Raw genomic sequence first — 19,870 nt, 5'->3', positions numbered from 1 at the left:
AAGTACAGAAGCCAGGTTCACCCTTCAGCAATCAAGTTACATAAGATGTCGCTTTAAACCTCCTTTCATTTGATCATATGCTGCAGATTATTTTGCTACAACTCTCGTCTTAAAATTGCAGTAAAAAGGGGGAGAAGCATGGTGGAAAACTGAGTTATTTGTGCCATGTCTCAGAAGACAAGCTGATTGTATCACCGTTGTGTGCACGTCGGGGAGATGATCATGTCAAAGCCGCAGATGGTATGTGAATCTAGATTAGTGTACCCATTGACTGAGCTTCAGGTTTTCTATAACTGGCAGATGGAGTATCAGCATTTAATCTGATGAACAATATGCCATCAGGGTCATTCATTATTCATAATTAGTTATATCATTTATTAGTCCTACATAACATCCGAATGTAGCTCTTCTGCTGTGCTAGTATGTCTCCTAAAAGTTGATTGCAACAGCATCAGGGCTGTTCTCATCACTGACTGTGAATGTCAATCACTGTGCACATACTGACAGCTAGTGAGGATGGAGCGATAAAATGATTACATAATGGGATTACACTGTTACATTAACACATTAAGTTCACTGCTGAGAAATAAATCATTAGAGTGTTTCCACTCATTAAGAGATTATCCTATTTTTCCTCCTATTGGGATCAGAGGGCTGTTGGTCTGTTGGTATGCCTCTTATTGTGATGTTGAGCAGGGTTTGATTTGCTTGTATTTGGCCTGTGTAGGGTTATTTTGTCTGCTGTTAGTGATCTGTGAAGTTTCATAACATACTGTGTATAGATTTGTGTATGTGGCATGCTGTTTAGAAAATTATGATATATTTTTAACGTAGAATTCTGAACATATGGAACGAAACTCTGAATATATGGAATGGAAGTCTGAATATATATTTTCCATATATTCTGAATTTCATTCCATATATTCCAGATTTCATTATCTATATTCAGAGTTTCATTCCATTTATTCAAACTTTCATTCCATATGTACAGTTTCCTAAATGGCATGCCATTCTTTCTCTCTCTCTCTCTCTCTCTCTCTCTCTCTCTCTCTCTCTCTCTCTCTCTCTATATATATATATATATATATATATATATATATATATATATGCAAATTATTACATACAAGCTTAACATAATCGTGGTTCAATAGCTCCCAAACAAACCTTTACAGTGTTACAAATGATCTTGTTTGAATGATGGAGTGGCACCACTTTTATAATGCATTTAAAAAAAGGATAGCAGTGGAAGAGTAAAAGAAACCTCACTCAGTCTTATCCTAGACTTCATCTGATGGTTCTTCACTAACATTGTTTCATTTCGGAGTCTGTGAAGGTCTGACCAGGAGCTTACCTCCTAAACTGAGGGTGAGCAGAAACCCGCCACTGACTGATTGGACCTGTCAACGCTCAAAGCATTTGATTGGATTTGGCTCGGTGAGGTCTCTGCTTTCACACAGTGAGCCTGCCCAGGCCTCTCCACAGAGACACAATGTTCAATAAAGTCCCACTTTCATTCTTCCCTTTCTCCTTCCTCTCTTATCTGGGAAGCCCCACTAGATAAATGCCTCACCCAACAAAGGCGATAGAGCGCTCACACTGCGAGTCCATATGTCATGCAGCGTCTTCCTACCCAGGAGTTGATAGTGCAACAATTAGACCTGGGAGAGTGTGGGAGGTTAAATATTCTTTTAATTGTTATCAATGTGTAATATTGTCCTGAGGGCTTTCTGTCAAAGTGGCACATTTAATTATGATGCCGTTAGAGTGGGAGACCACTTGTGGCTATATCTTCCTCAGAGAAGTTCCATCCTGCTGCTAAACTCTTTATTAGTGTGCATTTATTCAATGGGGCTGTTATCTGTATTATCAGCAAATTTCTGAATATAACCCACTTTGAAGCTGAGAGAAAGGTTTAATATTTTATATATGGTAGCTAAAATATTAAAACTGCACACTAAAGATGATCTTTCTTGACTGTACAACAGGGCAATTGTAAATTTGCATGTATTATGAACAAAAGATATCGTGACTCAATTGGTGTTTCAGAAAGTAAAAGAGCTGAGGCTGTACAAATGACTTTTGACCTGGGTCAGGCATGCATCTGTTCAGATCTGTTTATGGATAACGCCAAACAATGCAGGCATTACTAAATAAATACTCTTTGTTGTTCATGTCTTATATTTTTTGTTTCAAAAAGCCACTCAGAGACATCACACAAGAGCTAAACAGCTAATCCGGGCTAATCCATCCATATAGCACAGAGTTATTCTCAGAGAGGCTCATATTTAATGACTGTCAGCTGCTTTCACTTTAATTACATGTTTATACAGTGGTGTCATTACCAGAACATCACACCCAGATTGTCCAATGTTTTGCTGATCATCTTTTTTTTTAAACTGTGAAGGAAAACGTCGCTTTGCCTTTGGTCCCAACACAAAAGCCGCGTTGTTTTGCAGATAGCTTTCTCCTGTTCCTGTGAGCTGCAGTGTATGAATTGGAATGAAACGCTAACTTCTATGAGAACATCATCTCATTTCCTTGCTGAAAAGATTGATCAAACCGAAAATGTAAACATGGGGCCGGCATTGGAAGTTATAATAACGAAGGTATTGATTCAGACAGATCTGTGATTTGTCCTCGCTCCAGTAATTAATTATGATTAAACTTATTTTGAAACTTTGAACTTAATGTAATCTTTCATGTGAAAAACGCAGACTTTAATGCAGCTGAGACTAAATATATGTAGTTTTTTCTTTACTTTCCTGATACCAGATGGCTGTCTATACATTTGTGTTTGCAGCCTGAGGTCTGCTACCGTCTCAGTGAATTTCTTTTATAGCGTCTTTTTGGAGATGGGAGAAAAGCAATGCAATGTCCTACTTTTGTTTGTTTTTGGATCAAAGACTCCTCTTATAAAATTGATAGTTGCTTAGCTTCAGTTTAGCTCAGTTTTTTTTCTCACGTTTCATTTGTTCTTTGTATTTATCTCCCTGTCATTTGTCTGTGATGTAGCACTTTGATCAGAAAAAAAGGATAGAATTTCCAATAAAAGTGTTGTTGAAATAAAATACATTTGTGTTCCTGTGCTAAATAGCCGTATAACCAATTATTATTGTTTTCTGTAACCTATTTACACTGTCTGCAGTTCGGAAGTGTTGCTGGGATATTGAGAGCCGTGTTACTTGTCAAGTTTTCAATTACCATCGAATTCACAGCAGGCGCTGCTCTCCCCTCCTCAGTCTCACATGCCTTTATGGTGCATTGTTGTTATGACGAATGTATTATTCAGTACAGCAGTTCTTGGTTAATGAGTGTTGATCCAAGACTCCATTTCCTGTTTCAGATTCGTTTATTCAAATGTGACAGTCATGAAGAAGCCGCCTTAATGCCCCGCTAGTAAAGGTTTTAGTAGATTACATGATTCAGAGGGATAGAGAGGTTTACATCCCACAAACGTTAGGTTACTCATGTAACCCCGGTTCTCTGATAACCGAGTGAGGTATCTCACTATGGGAAACGCCCTCTGGCGTGACCGATCATGGAAGCTCCAATGACACCACGTCTGTCATATGACAGACCAATCATCTCGAGATGCATGGGGCAGCCTGCCCCCCTTATAAGCGCCCCTGCGCTGCACCCACCATTCTCAAGCGTATTTCTTCCACCCCACTGATGCAAGTAGGGCAGTGTTGTGAGATACCTCACTCGGTTATCAGAGAACCGGGGTTACATGAGTAACCTAACGTTCTCTTTCAAACCTCCCTCGGTATCTCACTATGGGAGATATAGCCCACTCCCGGATTTGCATGCTCCGAAGCCCACAAAGCCGCGACCCGCGATGAGTCGACACCCTAAACCCTCCCCAAGGGCTAGCACGCAATTAAGATGTACCCACACTCAGGACTGAATGAGCCAGAGACGTCTCGGTCACGTCCAGCCTGTAATATCGGATGAATGTGTGTGGGGATGCCCAGCTGGCAGCGGCACAAATATCCCTCACAGATGTGCCTTTGAACAGGGCCCATGAGGTGGCCATACCCCTGGTGGAGTGGGCCCGAAGCCTCTCCGGGGGCTGCAACCCACGACTTTCGTACGCCAAGATTATAGCCTCCACCACCCAGTGTGACAGGCACTGGCGCGTCAGGGCCCTCCCCTTGTGAGAGGGAGCCCACGATATGAAGAGCTGGTTGCTCTTCCTAAATCCCTTAGTCCTGTCCATGTAGATGCATAACGCCCTCACAGGACAAAGCAAATTGAGCCGTCTCTCATCCTCCCCTGCAAACGGTGGTGGGTGAAAAGCGAGCAGCTCAAGCGTGGAACAGCTGTAGGCAGAATCACTAACCTTAGGTACAAACGCTGGGTTAGGACGCAACGTTACCTTCCCAAAATCTGAGGAGAACTGAAGGCATGAGGCGTGCACAGACAAAGCCTGTAACTCGCCTATCCGTCTAGCTGACGTTAAAGACAGCAGCAGGACAGTCTTAAGAGAGAGCACTCGTAAATCTGCACATTCTAACGGCTCAAAGGGCAACCTTGTGAGCGCCTCCAGAACCAAGGGTAAATCCCATGACGGAACCGGGTGTTTACGCACGGGACGCAGCCGACGCACACCCTTCATAAACCTCTTTATGAGAGGATGCTGCCCGATAGGCGCACCTCCAAAGCCCACGTGACAAGCTGAAATAGCGGCCAAATAGACCTTAATGGTGGAAAAAGCTTTATTACCATCCAATAAGTCCTGCAAGAAGCACAACACATCTGGGACAGAACACTGAAACGGAATGATAACTTTCGTCTCACACCATTTTTCAAACACGCGCCATTTATTGTCATATAATGATCGCGTGGAAGGTGCTCTTGCGCACTGAATAGTCTCAATCACCCTCGTCGGGAGACCAGACTCGTGTAAATTCACCCTCTCACGTACCAGGCCCAGAGAGCTAGACGTTCGGGGTTCGGATGAAAATTCTGCCCGCGCGCCTGTGACACCAGGTCCGCGCGTAACGGTAACGGCCATGGCTGGCCGTGTATGAGCTGTATCAGCTCCGCCATCCACGGTCTGCTGGGCCAGTAAGGAGCTATCAGGATTAATGAAAGCTGCTGCTCCCTTACTCTGATCAGAGTTGGAGTGATGAGGTAGAGAGGGGGGAAAGCATACAGCAGCGCGTTTGGCCACGGGTGCGCCAACGCATCCGCTCCCAGAGGCGCGTCCCGGTCTCGTAATGAGAAAAATAGGGGACACTGCGCATTTTCGTGCGATGCGAAGAGATCTACGGACGCTCGGCCGAATCTCTCCCACACCCAGAGAAGCACTTCAGGGTTCAGTCTCCACTCCCCGTACAAGGGATTCCCCCTGGAGAGTAAATCTGCCCCGCTGTTCAGTGCACCCGGAACGTGCGCCGCGCGTAACGATAACAGGTGCTCGCTGCTCCATAATAACAGACTCTGAGCTAGTCTGTGTAATTTTACAGAGCGAGTGCCTCCCTCCCTGTTTATGTAGGCCACTGCTGTCGTGTTGTCCGCTCTGACCAGCACATGACACTTCCCCAGGAGGGGCAGAAAATGTCTGAGGGCTCGGAAAACAGCCAACAGCTCCAAGTAGTTTATATGAGCCTGACGAAGCGTCGGGGGCCAGGTCCCGTTCACTGACCTCCCCTCGAAAACCGCTCCCCACCCCGTTAACGAGGCATCGGTTGTAACTGTCTTCCTCATCACAACCGCTCCCAATGGGACGCCGGTAGTGAATATCCCCGGGTCTCTCCAGTGACGGAGAGCCAGGAGGCACTCCGGGGAAATCCTCACCATACGCCTGAGGTGACGTCGTGCGTCCAGACGCAGAGAGGATATCCAGGAAATCCCTCATTTTCAGCAGCCCGTGTGGAATGACAGATATTGATGACGCCATCAGCCCTGAGAGCCGGAGACAGTCCCGTAATGACACTGAACTTCCCCTTCGAAATAAAGCCAGGTGTTGGCGAAATTTCTCCACCCGAGCATGGGACAGAAAACTCCGAAATGAAACAGAGTCTATTTCGAGGCCCAAATACTCGATCTTCTGAGTAGGAGACAAACAGCTCTTTAAGGGGTTTATACTGAAGCCCAAGCTGCTCAGCCTGTCTATCAGTCCCCGCGTATCCTTCTCCACGTTCTCCTTGTTGGGAGCACAAAGGAGAAAATCGTCCAGATACGCGAACACTCTGAGGCCCGATGCTCGCATCGGGTTCAGGGCTGCTTCCACACATTTGCTGAAAACTCTCGGGGCTAGTGACAGCCCGAAAGGCAAGGTCTGATACTCGTATGCCATTCCCCTGAAAGCGAACCTGAGATATTTTCTGTGTGCGGGATATATGCTTACATGAAAATAAGCGTCCTGCAGATCCACTGAAGTGAACCAGTCGCCTGGACAAATGGATCGGAACAGAACCTTGTGTGTGAGCATTTTGAATTTGTACTTTCGGAGGTGTAGATTGAGGCAACGCAGATCTAGGATCGGACGTAATGAACCTCCTTTCTTTGGAATGAGGAAATACCGGGAATAAAACCCCTGATTTCTCTCTCCCTCCGGTACAATGCGAATTGCCCCTCGGCTTAATAGAGAAGATATTTCGCTCTCCAAAGCCTCCGCGGCTTCCCCCGTAGCTTCTGACATTAGCACACCGTTGAAGTGGGGCGGCTTCATTGCAAACTGCAGCCTGTAACCCTTGGTAACTGTTGTAAACACCCAGGGGCTCACTGCGCATGCGCGCCACTCCTCTGTGTTGACAGCAAGAGGGCCTGGTGGCCTGAAGCTTAACAATGGACCAGCTGCGCCCTCTGGGGGAGACAGACTGTCCTGCACCTCTTGATTTCTCTTTTTGTTTTGTATTTGCTGCGCCCTCGGCTTTATGAATGAGCCTGGCTGCGACAGCTTGTTTTTTATTGAAAAAACAGGAGAAGTGCTTAGTGTGAACATTGCACTTTTTCCCACTTCCCTTTGAACTGTCTCCGTGGAGCGACGAAGGGGGGAAAAGAAACTGTGCACTGGGGGAACGAGTGCGTATTTCTGTCTGTGAACGGGATGACCAAACGAGGCCGTTACACAGCGCTGACCGGAACATTGGTCCAAAACATCCATCCTCCGTTTCTTGGGAGGAGAGGGAAACACGTGGTCTGTTCCGAGGGGGCTCAGAGCAGGGATCTCCGTGAGTGCTGACTGCTGAGCCTCTGTTCCCGCGAACCACGACACCTAGGCCGACCGTTTCTTCTTCCCGTCCGGAGGGCGGGACGGGCGGTTTGGATCGGTGCCTGGAGTGGCAGCTACCGCGGCAAAGGACTTTTTGGGCCAATGCCTTTGATGCTGAGCTCCGCGTTGGTGAGACGCTGGCTGCTCAGACGTGCGTGGTCTGGGCTCCTTATAGCCGCCGCTGTGCACTCTCGCTGTAGCCGCAAATCCCTGGTGAGATGGCGGTGTGGGGCGAGAGGTAACCTTGCGAGGAAGGCAGAGGTCGAAGGCTTCTCCCTGCTTCTTTCTCAGGTCACTGGTTTGCTGCATGGCCGTGACAGCCTCCCCAAATAAGCCCTTAGCCCTTGACGGGTTAAAGGGAGCGTCAATAATGACCTGTTTTTCCTGGTCAGACAGGCTGGAGAGGTTCAACCAGAGCGCTCTCTCCCCTGCCACTGCAAGCCCCATAACACGGCCGCAGCCTTGTACCGCACCTCTAGAGACACGGAGAGTGAGGTCGGTGACAACACATATTTCCTCCCATATCTTGGGGCTTGGGGAGCCTTTATCCAGGAGGACCCCCATCTCCTGGAAAAGTTCAGCCTGGTAGGCTGTCAGCAGAATGACAACATTTAAGTTTTTCACTGACTGGGCTGCTGATTTGTACATCTTTTGGTACATGGCGGCAGAGAAGCGCTCCGTCTTCCCCGGGAGGGTGGGACCCGCCGCGGTGAGCGCGGACCGGTGGCTGGGGTGGAGGTGAGAAGCCACCGCCTGCTCCACTGCCGGGGGATCTCCGAGGCCCCACTCCTCGCTGTTAGCCACGTCCAGGCTGGAGTAACCCTTGACGGGGACTCTGTGGAGAAACGGTTTGTCCCAAAACCGCTTCATCTCCTTCATGCATGCAGGGACGACGGGCATGACCTGTTTTTTTGACGCTGGGCGAGAAGGCAGAATTTTGCCGTCGTATAGATCCCTTTCCTCGCCCTTGTCATCCGATGATGCAGGCCAGTCTATACCCAGCCGGGATGCTGCCCGCTTACACACCTCATGCAGGTCGACCTCCGAGGGTGAAGAGGGGGGTTGGATTTCTCCGCCAACGGAGCTGCTGGGTCGGGATGCCGGAGTCGGGGGGAGGATTGCGTCCTCGTCATCCTCCTCGTTCTCGTCGTTAAGGAGGTCCAGGTTATCATCCTCCTCTCCGCCCCCCCCTCCGTATTCGTCCTCCGAGTCGAGGAGCTGGTCGAACAGCGGAGGGAAATCCGCCACCGGGGGGTTAGCCCAGTCTATGTTAGCTGTAGCCGGCTTGACGGCGCTATCGGAGAGGCAGGGGTCGGCTTTTGAACTGGCCGAGACCCTGAGGCGCCTCTCCAGGATCCTGGTTGGCATAGTGCTGCAGTGCTGGCAGCACTCGGAGTCTGCAAGTGAAGCCTGAGCATGCTGCACTCCCATACAAGCAATACAGAGAGGATGTGGGTCTCTCCCTGAAATGCTAAGACCGCAAGAGGCCGGGCAAGGACGGGACTCAACGTCCTTCACCTTGCCGCTAGCCGTTGTCCCCTTAGAGGAAGCGGTAGCCATAGCCGACCTCGACGGTCAGTAATAAAACACCACCACCCTAATACCTTAACGGTTAGCGTGATAAGTGAACAAAAACACACACTTTCGCGACGAAAGCAGCGATAAAAGTGAATCCTGAATCAGATATTCACGCTCGGTGACTACCTTGACGGCGCGTCGGAAGAGCAGTTGAATGAAAATCCAAAATCAGGACCGCTGAGGAGCTATGTGATGATCTTCACGTGGAAGAAAGCGAGAATGGTGGGTGCAGCGCGGGGGCGCTTATAAGGGGGGCAGGCTGCCCCATGCATCTCGAGATGATTGGTCTGTCATATGACAGACGTGGTGTCATTGGAGCTTCCATGATCGGTCACGCCAGAGGGCGTTTCCCATAGTGAGATACCGAGGGAGGTTTGAAAGAGAACTGTATTTACCTGTATCTTCCTTTATTGCCTCATCCTCTGGCCTTTTCTGAAATTAATATGTTTGTTCATGTTCTCAGAAGGAGGCATGCACTGATAATAGACACAGATAGCAAGACTACTCACTGCTTTTCCTTTGTTTCAACATTTCTGGCACTGCTTTATATTCCACATAGACCTTTCTTTTTTTCTTTTTCTTTTTGTTTTACCTTGTTAACGTGCCCATATGTTGTTGTTGTTTTTTTTTTAAAAATATTCTAGAAGACATACAATGAGCAAAATAAGCTTTAAACTCCATGCCTGAACAATTTTTACCTTGAAACTTATTGATGACAGTCTTGGCAAACATGGAATCATTCTTCCAAACCGAAGAAAACAGCCCTGCCATCTTGCAGGTCGGGGCTTTCTGTATCATTATTTTTTTCTTCAGAATCACTTTTCAGTTTGAACATATAGCCTTATGTGGGGTGAACTGATAAACTGGAGCTACAGGTTGTATTGGAGGGATGCATGGTGAAGGAGGCACCGGTGTATAATGTAGGCATCTCAGCCATTTTAAGACGAGGATGACTTTCATGTAGCTTTCATTTTCTAAATATGTAGCTTTAAAACACGTAAATAATGTTGTAGAGTTTAGATCAATGACCAAAGAGGGACCTTAAACTTGTGAAAGATTACTGCGTAAACATACTGTGTTATTGTGGTCATCAACTCTATAAGAAAACATTCATTTTTAAATGAAGTTAACCGAATATCAGTCTGCAATTACATGGCTATACACAAGTCTTGATCAAATATGAAAAAATCCCATCAAGTATTGAACATAGAATGTAGAAAAATAAAACTAAGCAAGATAGAAGAAGGTAAAATAGGACCTGCACGTTCACACATCGGAAGTAATATTAAAACGGATAATATTCAGGTCTGCTCAAGGGCCAGAACCACTGCTAATAGTGAACAAAGGCATGTCAAAAAATGTAAAAGGGGAAGATTAAACAATTAAATAATGCATGATTCTTTCTCCTGTCTAGAGGTCTTATCAAAGACTGTTAAGGATCTCCATATGTTTAAGAATTTCTGATCAGCACCCCGTGTGTTTCAGATTTAAGATTACATCCCTAATCCAGTTGAGAAATTGTGAGTGAAGCAGCCTCATTCCATCTCGGAAGTATAAGGCAGCATGTCAAAAGATAAGTGAAAGGAATACTCTCATGACTCTCCACAGGTAGTTGCATCCCTTTGGGAACAATTGCAAAGACTATAGTGTATTGGCAACATTGTCAATTTAATGTATACTTTCAATGGGATTCATATTTAATTGCAAGAATTGACAGTTTGCCAAGTCCTGTAGTCCAGTTTCATAATTTTGCTTGAAAATGTCTTTAAACTCAAACATTAAGCTGTTTGAAAAAGACAGTTTCCTTGGATTCAAAGAGTCTACACATAATGAAAACTGTTGAGCAAATTTAGTTTCTCACCTGAGATTTTGATCCAGGATTTCATGTTGGATTATGGGAAGGACAGTTTACTCGGTTAGAAACGTACAGAAGGAGGTCATCAGCAAACAGTGGCAGTTTATGCTTCATTTCTTCTATCAATACACAGCTATAGACTGATTGCTCTGTATGCCTAAGGTCTTTTTAGAATTTTTTTTCATCCGTAACATTTGTTGGGATTAACATGTAGCTTCATATCTTCTTAGAAGATGCATGCTGATCACATACGCATCTGATCAAAGATTAGTGCATAACAACCCTATTCACTGTGACGATATTGTTATTTTTGGTGCTATTTTATATGGTTTAAAGACCCCCTCTGGTAAAAATCCAGTTCGTCTTCATGCGACAAGACACATAATCGGCAAAGTTATTTTTTTTACATATGAAACCTCAGATATTAGGATTTCAAGTTTTTCATATTTATCATATGCAGTGTGAAACTTCCCATATCATTATTCTTCTTCAGGATCAAAAAAACTAGTATATGGCTGAACAATAAAAACTATTCATTTTTGAACAAATTTAGCTCATAGCCTGAGGTTTCGCCCAGATTTCACCATCTAAGTCTTTGTAGTAAGTTAAGGATGATGGGATCGGCAGTCAGCAGGTTAGAAACATAAAGGAAGAAGTAATCGCTGACTGATTGTTTTGTATACTTTAGACCAGTGGCTCAGTAACCAACAAAAAAGAGAAACTGGAGCCTCTCTGTCGGATTTTCACGATGTAGATCAAAGGGTTTGGGATATATGTAGTTTCATAAAACTACAGCTGAGGGATGTGAGCTAAACTGAAAGTGAATAATGATAATATAAGTAATTTGGCCCTGGAAATGAATGTAGATCTGAAACCCCATTTCCTGTTGTCATCTAAGAAGTCCCGTTCCACTCCAAGTCGCTTTGATTTAGGAGGCACTCTAAATAAGTTAAAGCTGTATATTACATGCATTGTTTTCTATTTACACTGTATTTCCAACCAGTGTCACAGGAGCTCTTGGAAAAATATATATGCTGGGAGAAAGTACAAAGTAGTACAACTGAGCCGAGGATTCACTGTCTAGATTTTAAAAAGCCAAAACTAATAGCCCTTTCTACTTTATCTGAAATACATACACACGCACACACAAGTATATTCTTCTAAGGTGACCAAGAGCTGAGACAAATAAAGATAAGATTTACAAAAGTAAAGCTTCATTTCAGTGTCTGTCTGCCCTCTGAACAAGTTCTGCTGACTCTGCATTCAAAAAAGTTGCTCATTAACAGCTCAACCCCGTACAAAGGATACTGGCTCTATAGGATACTCCACTACATCTTTAGCAACAGTAAAACTGCCAGCAGAGAGTGGGGAGTTATTTCCAGCACTAATGGGATCAGGGCACTTTTATCTGGAGGTTTTATCAGTTGATTAACTAATGCATTGTTCTTCGTTGAGACGTAGGGAGTTGTTTCAGTCACCTCAGGTTGAAGAGGTCAAGTCAAGGTGAGATCCAATCAGGCCAACAGCACTGTCCCAGGCTGGAGGGTCCTGGTGTAATTACACTCTCCAAGACTCCCGGCGAAGGTACAGATAAGGTGTGGGCATTGTTAAGGGACTTGGGGAAACCTTGTTTACACAAACATTGTTTCACATTTTTCATGTTAATTGCATTGTCAGGATTTGGTGTTGCTTTGCATCATAAGCATAAAGTTTCAAGGTGACTTTTTGCACTACAAGTTGATGGCGTGAAAAGCCCAGTGTGATAAATGCATATCATTTATGATCATTATTTAGTTAATTATATGTATTTCAAGAGATGCTTACTTTAATTACCAGTTTTTATCTGTTATTTCTTACTTTTTGTTGCATATTGTAGTGCACTTTCCCTATCATACTTTGTTTGCATTTGCTTGTGGTGTGTGCCTGACTAATTTTGCAATTTAGTTCTGAAAGACATGAAAACTTGAAAGTTAGTTGTCTAAATTAAAGAACTGGAGTGTATTTTTTCTGATATCTTCACACACTATAGCGCAAGATGCATCAAATAGGGCTTATTGTTTCATGTTTTCACTTTATAGACTTGTGCAGAGGTCCAGTCTTGCCTCCAATTCTGTGTTTTATAATAATTTTAGAACCTTGTGTTAAGAAGACTTAAGGAATCGACGAACCAATTTATACCGTCTGACCTGTGTGCCGTTCAGTGCTGCAAATTCTATACAAATTGAGGATGATAAACACGTGTAATTTCTGCTGCTGTATGACAGAACAAGAGCTGTATTTAATACAGATCCAACCCTCCTTTAATTGAATGAGGCTGTATTCTGTGCATTTACATTCAAGTATAGAAAGTAGGATCAAACAGCTCTGAATCTGGTAACCCTTATTATAGGGTAAAAGCAGACTTTGGTGCAGACAGCCCATTTCAAACACAAAACCATAATCATGCATTCAAACAATTATAGAAACCGAATTGAAAAGAATCTCTGCAGTTAACATGAACTTTGAGTATCCATTAGCTGAGAGCATATCCACTAATCTGATTTTTTGCAGCATGTGAAATTGAATTACCCATATGGTGGTGCTCAGCATTATTTCTGACTACCTCTTACATACTGTGAAAGGCTCGTGGCGTCCAGGTCATGGCTCTCGCTCCTCCGTCTCAATGCCCACTACAGCAGAGTAAATTTGTATCCCCTTGTGCATAGGTGTGTCTGATTGGTGGATCAAGTTTTATGTTACCCTGTCTGCGACTCTCATTGAATTACCACCATGTGGGCTGAGCAGCTGTTCCTTCTGGTCGCAGCAGGCCGCTGTCGTTAATTGAAGCGTAATGGGCTCAACAGCAGGGAAGGTCAGACAGAGCGCTCTGCTGATGCACAGCCCCTGTCTGATCCTATACACAATATTCGGGAAAACTTTTCAACTCCTGTCCAGGTTGCTGATACTGCTTTCATGCGTCAGCCAATCACTATCTTTCTACGCAAGAAAAACTAAAATGTCAGATTTGACCTTTGAATTTACCCAAGCCTTATTTTCGATCGCAATTCTGTCCGATGTTGTTTGAGGATATGCATGGCGCTACGGCTATGTGTTGCATAATATGTCTCTGCCGCTGTGTTGACTCTACGTTCCACTGACAGATTCCACTTTTAATGCAGAACATTTGTTCTCGGATCAAAGGATGTGTGATTTAACTTCTTCCAGCCCACCATGGCTATTCCCTTGCAATTTTCATTGTACCCACATCAATCCCTCCTTTGCTTGAATCATCTACAAAATGTTACCTGATTTGATTTGATCAGCATTATCGCCTTGGTAATAAACAATATTATCAGGGTATTTTTTTCCTTGATAGATGGCTGCATTTTTTAAAATTTTTTATTTAAACCATGCACAAAACCTCTCTATTCAGCTCAGTTCAGGGAGAAGAACTCTGGTCGGGATTCTTATTGGTGCATACAGAACATTGTAGTTTTACCTCTATAGATTTTATATAAAGGTTTGTGTGCATTTATATGTATTTGGAAGATCTTGGTGTCGCAGCTCTGAAGACGGTCGGCTCCAGCAGTTGCATAGACATTCAATGTGGTGCACACACGCCTCAAAGTACCATGAATTATCCTCCAAGCTCCACTTATGTTTGCGGATTCGGAAAGATTTCATGGATCATTGGCAGGAGATTAGAGAGTCCGTTTTATGAGCTGGGAAGCACAATGCTATTGAGTACAGTGCAGTTATTGTAGGCATTGTTTGGCTAGCTGAAACCTATTCTGTGTTGTTTTACCAGCATTAGGAGCAGCTTTGCACAATAACAGTTGCTTCCATTAAAGTTCCTTTGAAATCTTGGATTACTATAAATGAGCTGTGAAAGCTTTATGGCATTTTGGGAGTCACCTTGGTCGGAGTTGAATCAGAGATGTAAACTTTGCATATTTGTATCAATGAGTCTCATGTCATGCTGTAGTGCTGGAACTCCAAGTTGTCATTTGCATGTCTGATGTCGGAGTATTTTTTTTCTACTTTCAGCCTGAGTGTTATGTATGGCACTTAGATGCTCAAACACTACATCCCAGTTTACAAAAATACTCTATGTCAACAGGTCTGACCTATAAGTTGTCTTTTGCCACTGATCGTAAACAAAGCAGAGACCAGAGAGAGATACAATAACCGAGTCCACTGGCTTATGTAGCTGAGAAGCAGCCAGCACAGGTGATTGATGTCCTGTTTTATTTCTCAATGGAGTGAAGCTAGGACCATACACGACCATCCAAACAGGAAATTGTGGGGCTGTCAAAGCTCTGTGTCACATAAAGTTGCATTTTCCATGACTGGGATCACCAACAGATGGAACTTTATCTTAACTAAAAAGAACAGTGTTGTTTGTTTTTGAAAACGTGCCTGCTGTTTAACTCAGTCAGATTAAAGTACCAAGCCTTACTTTTACATGAATCTACAAACACATTTTATGCTCATAAAATAAATAGCTGATTAATTCTTTTAAAGGTTATGAAAAAATGATGCCTGTTTATGCAGATATTTGACGATATAAAGTTGACTTCTGTGAGTAAGCTGAGTTAACCGAGATTTAAGTGACACACATAATCGATTATATCAAACTCATTCATCAGATTGTAACCAAAGAATTAAAGCTTTACTGAAACCAATTGTGTAGGAACTTATGATGATCCCCTTTCTGTTTCAAACTTGCCATTAAAATGTCTTTCCTATATTTCTGTAGGTTCTGACTTTACAAAAGCATTTTTATGGAACAATATTTGCATCTGCATCAGGCCCATCGGAGACATGTGGCACAAATAAGGCACAAATCCTCTGGTTGTTTGTGATGGTGCATGCTTCTTCTTTTGCCGAATAGAGACTTGTTATTCAGCAGGGGATGCATCTCATTTCAAAAATAATGTGGCTTAGTGATGCATAATGTCTTATCTAAAGGTTACAAATGCATAATCACTTATTAAAATCCTTGTTTCAGATAATGAATGCAAGCAGAAGATGATATTATTTCTAGACTTACAGCATCTTAAAGAGCAACTTGCAGGTTGAAGAGCCCAGTGAAATAAAGTGGAAGAAAGCTAAGCAGAAAGTACTAAAAAAACAAACTACAATGTTATTTAGTTGCTTTTGTCAAGATTCGTATCCACCTTGAGATACACAACTTAACCCTTAGAGCCTGATGGAGACACTTTGTGTACAAATTGACATTCCTTATTTTCCATTCAGTTGCTCTTGAAGTATTTATGTGAGTGAGGTTCAGGGCATATCAAATAAAGTCACCAAATCTGATATTGCTAGCACTGCAACATGCATAAGAAAAATAATATTGTGTACATAAAAACTGGTCATAGTTACAGCCTGTACACAATTGTGCACCCATCAGTCATTACTCCAGAAACGTTTACCTGATTTGCAATCTTTGCAAGTAGTTGATTGTGTGTGAACACTTCAGTAAATATGATAACAGTGATTTCCATGAAGCAATAAGCACATATGTTGCTATTTGTAAGTCACACAGTATCCCATCATCAAGGTTCTGATATTACCAGATTACAGACAATCTTCCCTGAACAGAAAATGTCTCTACTGCCATTAGTTTATGGTGAGATTCATGTATGAACGTAACATTTCATAATAAGAGAATATTTTCTTCCCTGGTATAAAGGCTAATGTAAAAAAATCTGCAAGTATGGCAATTGTTTGGAAGAATGATAACAACAACAATGACAACAATAACTAGAAAAGCACTCGGAGAGCGCAGTATTCTGCCAAGGCTGTCATTCCCCCATATGGCATTGTCAGAAATGCTGCGTTTTTTATTATTTGCAAATACAGCATTTGTTTATTCTTTATTGAGGATCAGAAATAATGGTAACATAAAATGTGCCGATTTCATATAGATGTACTCACAAACAAAATGACCTTGCGCTGAGCACAGGTGTGTGTCATGCATGTGTACGTTATGTACGAATACCGAATCGCGTGACTTAAATATGTAGCGGGTGACGGGAATTGATGGGACTCAATAACACCCCGACAATTTAATCAATTGTTCTTCGATTAATTTCCGACGGATAAGTCCGCAGCGATGAATTTGTAGTAGGATGGCAATCATATGATCATCAACAGGCAGCTGACGTCGTGTTCACTTGTTGTCATAGTAACAGTTACGCCGTCTTAGTATCTCACAATGATATAGAAAATGCTTACAAATCCATGAATCCACACTATAAGCCGTATCACTGCCAAAATCTAATCAATTGGTCCTTATGTCATTTCTGACCTTCCCTAAAAGTTTCATCCAAATCCGTTAGTCTGTTTATGAGTAATGTTGCTAACAGACAGACAGACAAACCAATGCCAATCATCACATAACTGCCGTGTTTCCCTGGTGGAGTAAGAAAAAAAAAAATCTAAATCCAGCATGTATAGCTCATCTGTAAAATGAGATTTAAAGTAGAGTTAGTGAAATTACCTGGAAAAAAGTCAAAGGCTGATGGAAAGAGTGCAATGGTAGTTTTGACACTGCAGAGGTTGAACATGTATATTCATGTGTATGTGACCGACCGCAGCCCTATAATTATGAATATGCGAGGCATCAAAGAGACAAGAGGCAGGGAAAGGATTAGGAGCAATAACAGCCATCAGCGAGAAATTAATTAGTGTTGTGAGGAGAACCAGTGGAGTAGTGTCGTGGAGAGTGACTGACATTAGACAATGATAGCTAATGTTGTGTTCACATCACATCACTGTAAAATTTGCGATGGTATTGCAAGATACATCAAAAAAGCATTGGTAATTTAAAAGTTGAGTGTTGAAACTTGCTGTAACAGAAACTAGTGTGTAAAGTTCAACTGGTATCACTTATTGTTGTTTTTTGTTCATATTTGTTTTGGGTGCATTGTCCAATGTGGAATAGAAAGTGAGGTGGGAGATGGCTGACAAATTTAGAAATCTGCGAATGCTAAAAAAGAAGACTTGAAGTGCAAAGTTTGTGATTTCTTCAAGATAATGTCTGAAACCTCCAAGGAGCCGGAGACAATTCTCTTATGTGATGTATTATGACTTTTTGTGAAAAATAGGTGTTTTCGTTTAAGAGCCTCGCTTGAAATGCCTACTTTGCCCTCAGAATATTTGCCTTTAGGTCCAGTAAACATGAAAAAAATATACTAGGCATAAATTTAAAGAGCAACTCAACCTGCAATTTGCTCTATAAGACCTTAAATCATTGCAGACAGACATATTAACTGAAATTACAGAATAAAGGTCTTTTAAAAGTTGTATTACCAATCGTAATTCAATAACCTACATAAGTACAGCTTAAACCTTTGCTTTCCTGTGCAAAGATGTACCATTTTTCCGTGTTGTCACATCGAATACATTTGATTTTCTGTAGTTTTCTGCTTCTGCTATGACTCAACAGTGTGGCGGATTAACAGTTTAGGAATGGACACCTTTCTTTGTGTGTCTTATTCACTTTGTACAAATCTCTACAGCCAACAAAGTGCTATTTTTGTAACATGAAGTACAGACAGAGGAAAGAAAAAAAAATGACTTACCTTTCTTAAACCAGAATTGGTATACCCGTTCCCAAATCTTTATCTTTATCAGGTTGAGTGAAGTTGCTCTTTATTTTTTCTGGCAGGGATATATACTGGTTGCAACTGCCTCCACACTAGCAGACATACAACTATACCTTAGAGAAAACGGTAGCTACACTAGACTATGATGCATCTTTCTGCCACATTAGCATGCTGTATAGTTACACTGGATTCTACCACTTTGATGTTTGATATAGGTAACATCTTTTACTTTTCTATCACCACATATTAAAGATGTCATTTTCCAGCCCTCACAGTGCACACCATTGTTACTGTATAGTATAGTTGTCTCAACTAGCTACCAGGTTAACAGATCGATTCACTGTCCTTCTCTTCAGGTCACATCCAAGACATCATTCCTTTATGTCAAACTGCTTCACGGTGGAATTACAGAAATATCTTATCAGTTACACGGATTTGAACACAAAAGAACATGCTGACAGCTGCCTGTCAAACGTAGTGCTTCTCAGTGTGACTAGTACGAAGCTGAACAGGAGAGCTACTTCCGAGCTCTGTTCCGAAACATATTTTTACTATAGAAAGTTTTTTGTCATCAATCTTTTTGAAAAGCTACGGCATGACATCGAGCTGTTCCGATCACATTCCGAATTAAATGGATATGTACTACTTGAACACTTCTTCTTGTCAACACGGGCACAGATTTGCTGTCAGCCCTCCCTGTCCCACAAAGACTACATTTCTGTACAACTTAACTGTGCCTTTGAAAGAAACATGTTTTACTTTTGAAAGGTAAGACCATGCCACCGTGGGAGCACAAGTTTTAAAGAGCCACTGAGTCTGCATTTGAAGGATATAAAGGAGGTGCAGAGTTATGTGAAGACCTGAGTCTACAGCAGGACTTTCACACAAGAGACTGAGATTTGTTCTGTGTGGGAACCATTATTCTTAGACTTAAGTTTGGTTTGACAGCTCCCTGTTTGCATGAACTAAATGTCTCCTTCAGTGATGGAACCCCTGTCATTCCAATGGAAGTTTCTCAACGGCACATACTCACTAAAGTGTATGTGAGTTCATGTTTTCTTCCCAGTGAAACTTGCTGTAAATATGTATGTCCAAGACTTCTGCTCGCAGAGCCAAATGATTTGCCGTTTGCCCCCACACATACAAATAGTATAAAATTGAAAAATCATATCTCTCCTGTACACTTTCCATCAAATTTTAGTGGTAAAGCCATTTATTTATTTATTTTTTGGTTTACGAGGCTTTGTGACACATTTATTTCCAGTTTTACACATTTTCCAATGCTTCTGTATGGAAAATATTTTTGAGGCCCGTGAGCATTGCAGGATAAATGCAGAGGTTTTTTCAACACCGTTTGGCTGATTTAGTGCGTGTGCGCCATACATTGTGTGTGTAAAAGCTGCACAGGCTCTATAGCAACTTTAATTTGTGTTTCTGGCTGCAGTCACCGTGGTGTAAATATTGATTATATATCTCATCTTTGTCTCTGTTACAGACATCAAACTTTATCTGTTGTATGAAAAACATGGCAGGCTTTTTTAAATTCATGTTGCAACGTTTTACCACATAGTCTATCTATACCTGCTGGTTTAGCTCTCTCTTTGCTGGTTTATTTATTGA

At 42.6% G+C, this 19,870-nt stretch overlaps 2 protein-coding genes across 3 annotated transcripts in view; one reads left to right on the top strand and one right to left on the bottom strand.

The window, feature by feature from the left end:
* thsd7ba (thrombospondin, type I, domain containing 7Ba) overlaps nt 1-19,870 on the top strand; it is a 213,113-nt gene that overhangs the window by 22,776 nt on the left and 170,467 nt on the right. The window lies entirely within an intron of this gene.
* Nucleotides 3,676-6,304, bottom strand: LOC127537286 (uncharacterized). Its single transcript, XM_051959446.1, has 2 exons — nt 5,619-6,304; nt 3,676-5,216 (listed from the first exon to the last, which is right to left on the bottom strand). The coding sequence occupies exons 1-2, from the start codon at nt 6,302-6,304 to the stop codon at nt 3,881-3,883; spliced, it is 2,022 nt and encodes a 673-aa protein (XP_051815406.1). The 3' UTR covers nt 3,676-3,880.

The sequence above is a fragment of the Acanthochromis polyacanthus genome, chromosome 14 (assembly GCF_021347895.1).
Source record: "Acanthochromis polyacanthus isolate Apoly-LR-REF ecotype Palm Island chromosome 14, KAUST_Apoly_ChrSc, whole genome shotgun sequence".
In the NCBI taxonomy this organism is placed as follows: Eukaryota; Metazoa; Chordata; class Actinopteri; family Pomacentridae; genus Acanthochromis; species Acanthochromis polyacanthus.
This window is presented reverse-complemented; position numbering and strand designations above follow the sequence as displayed.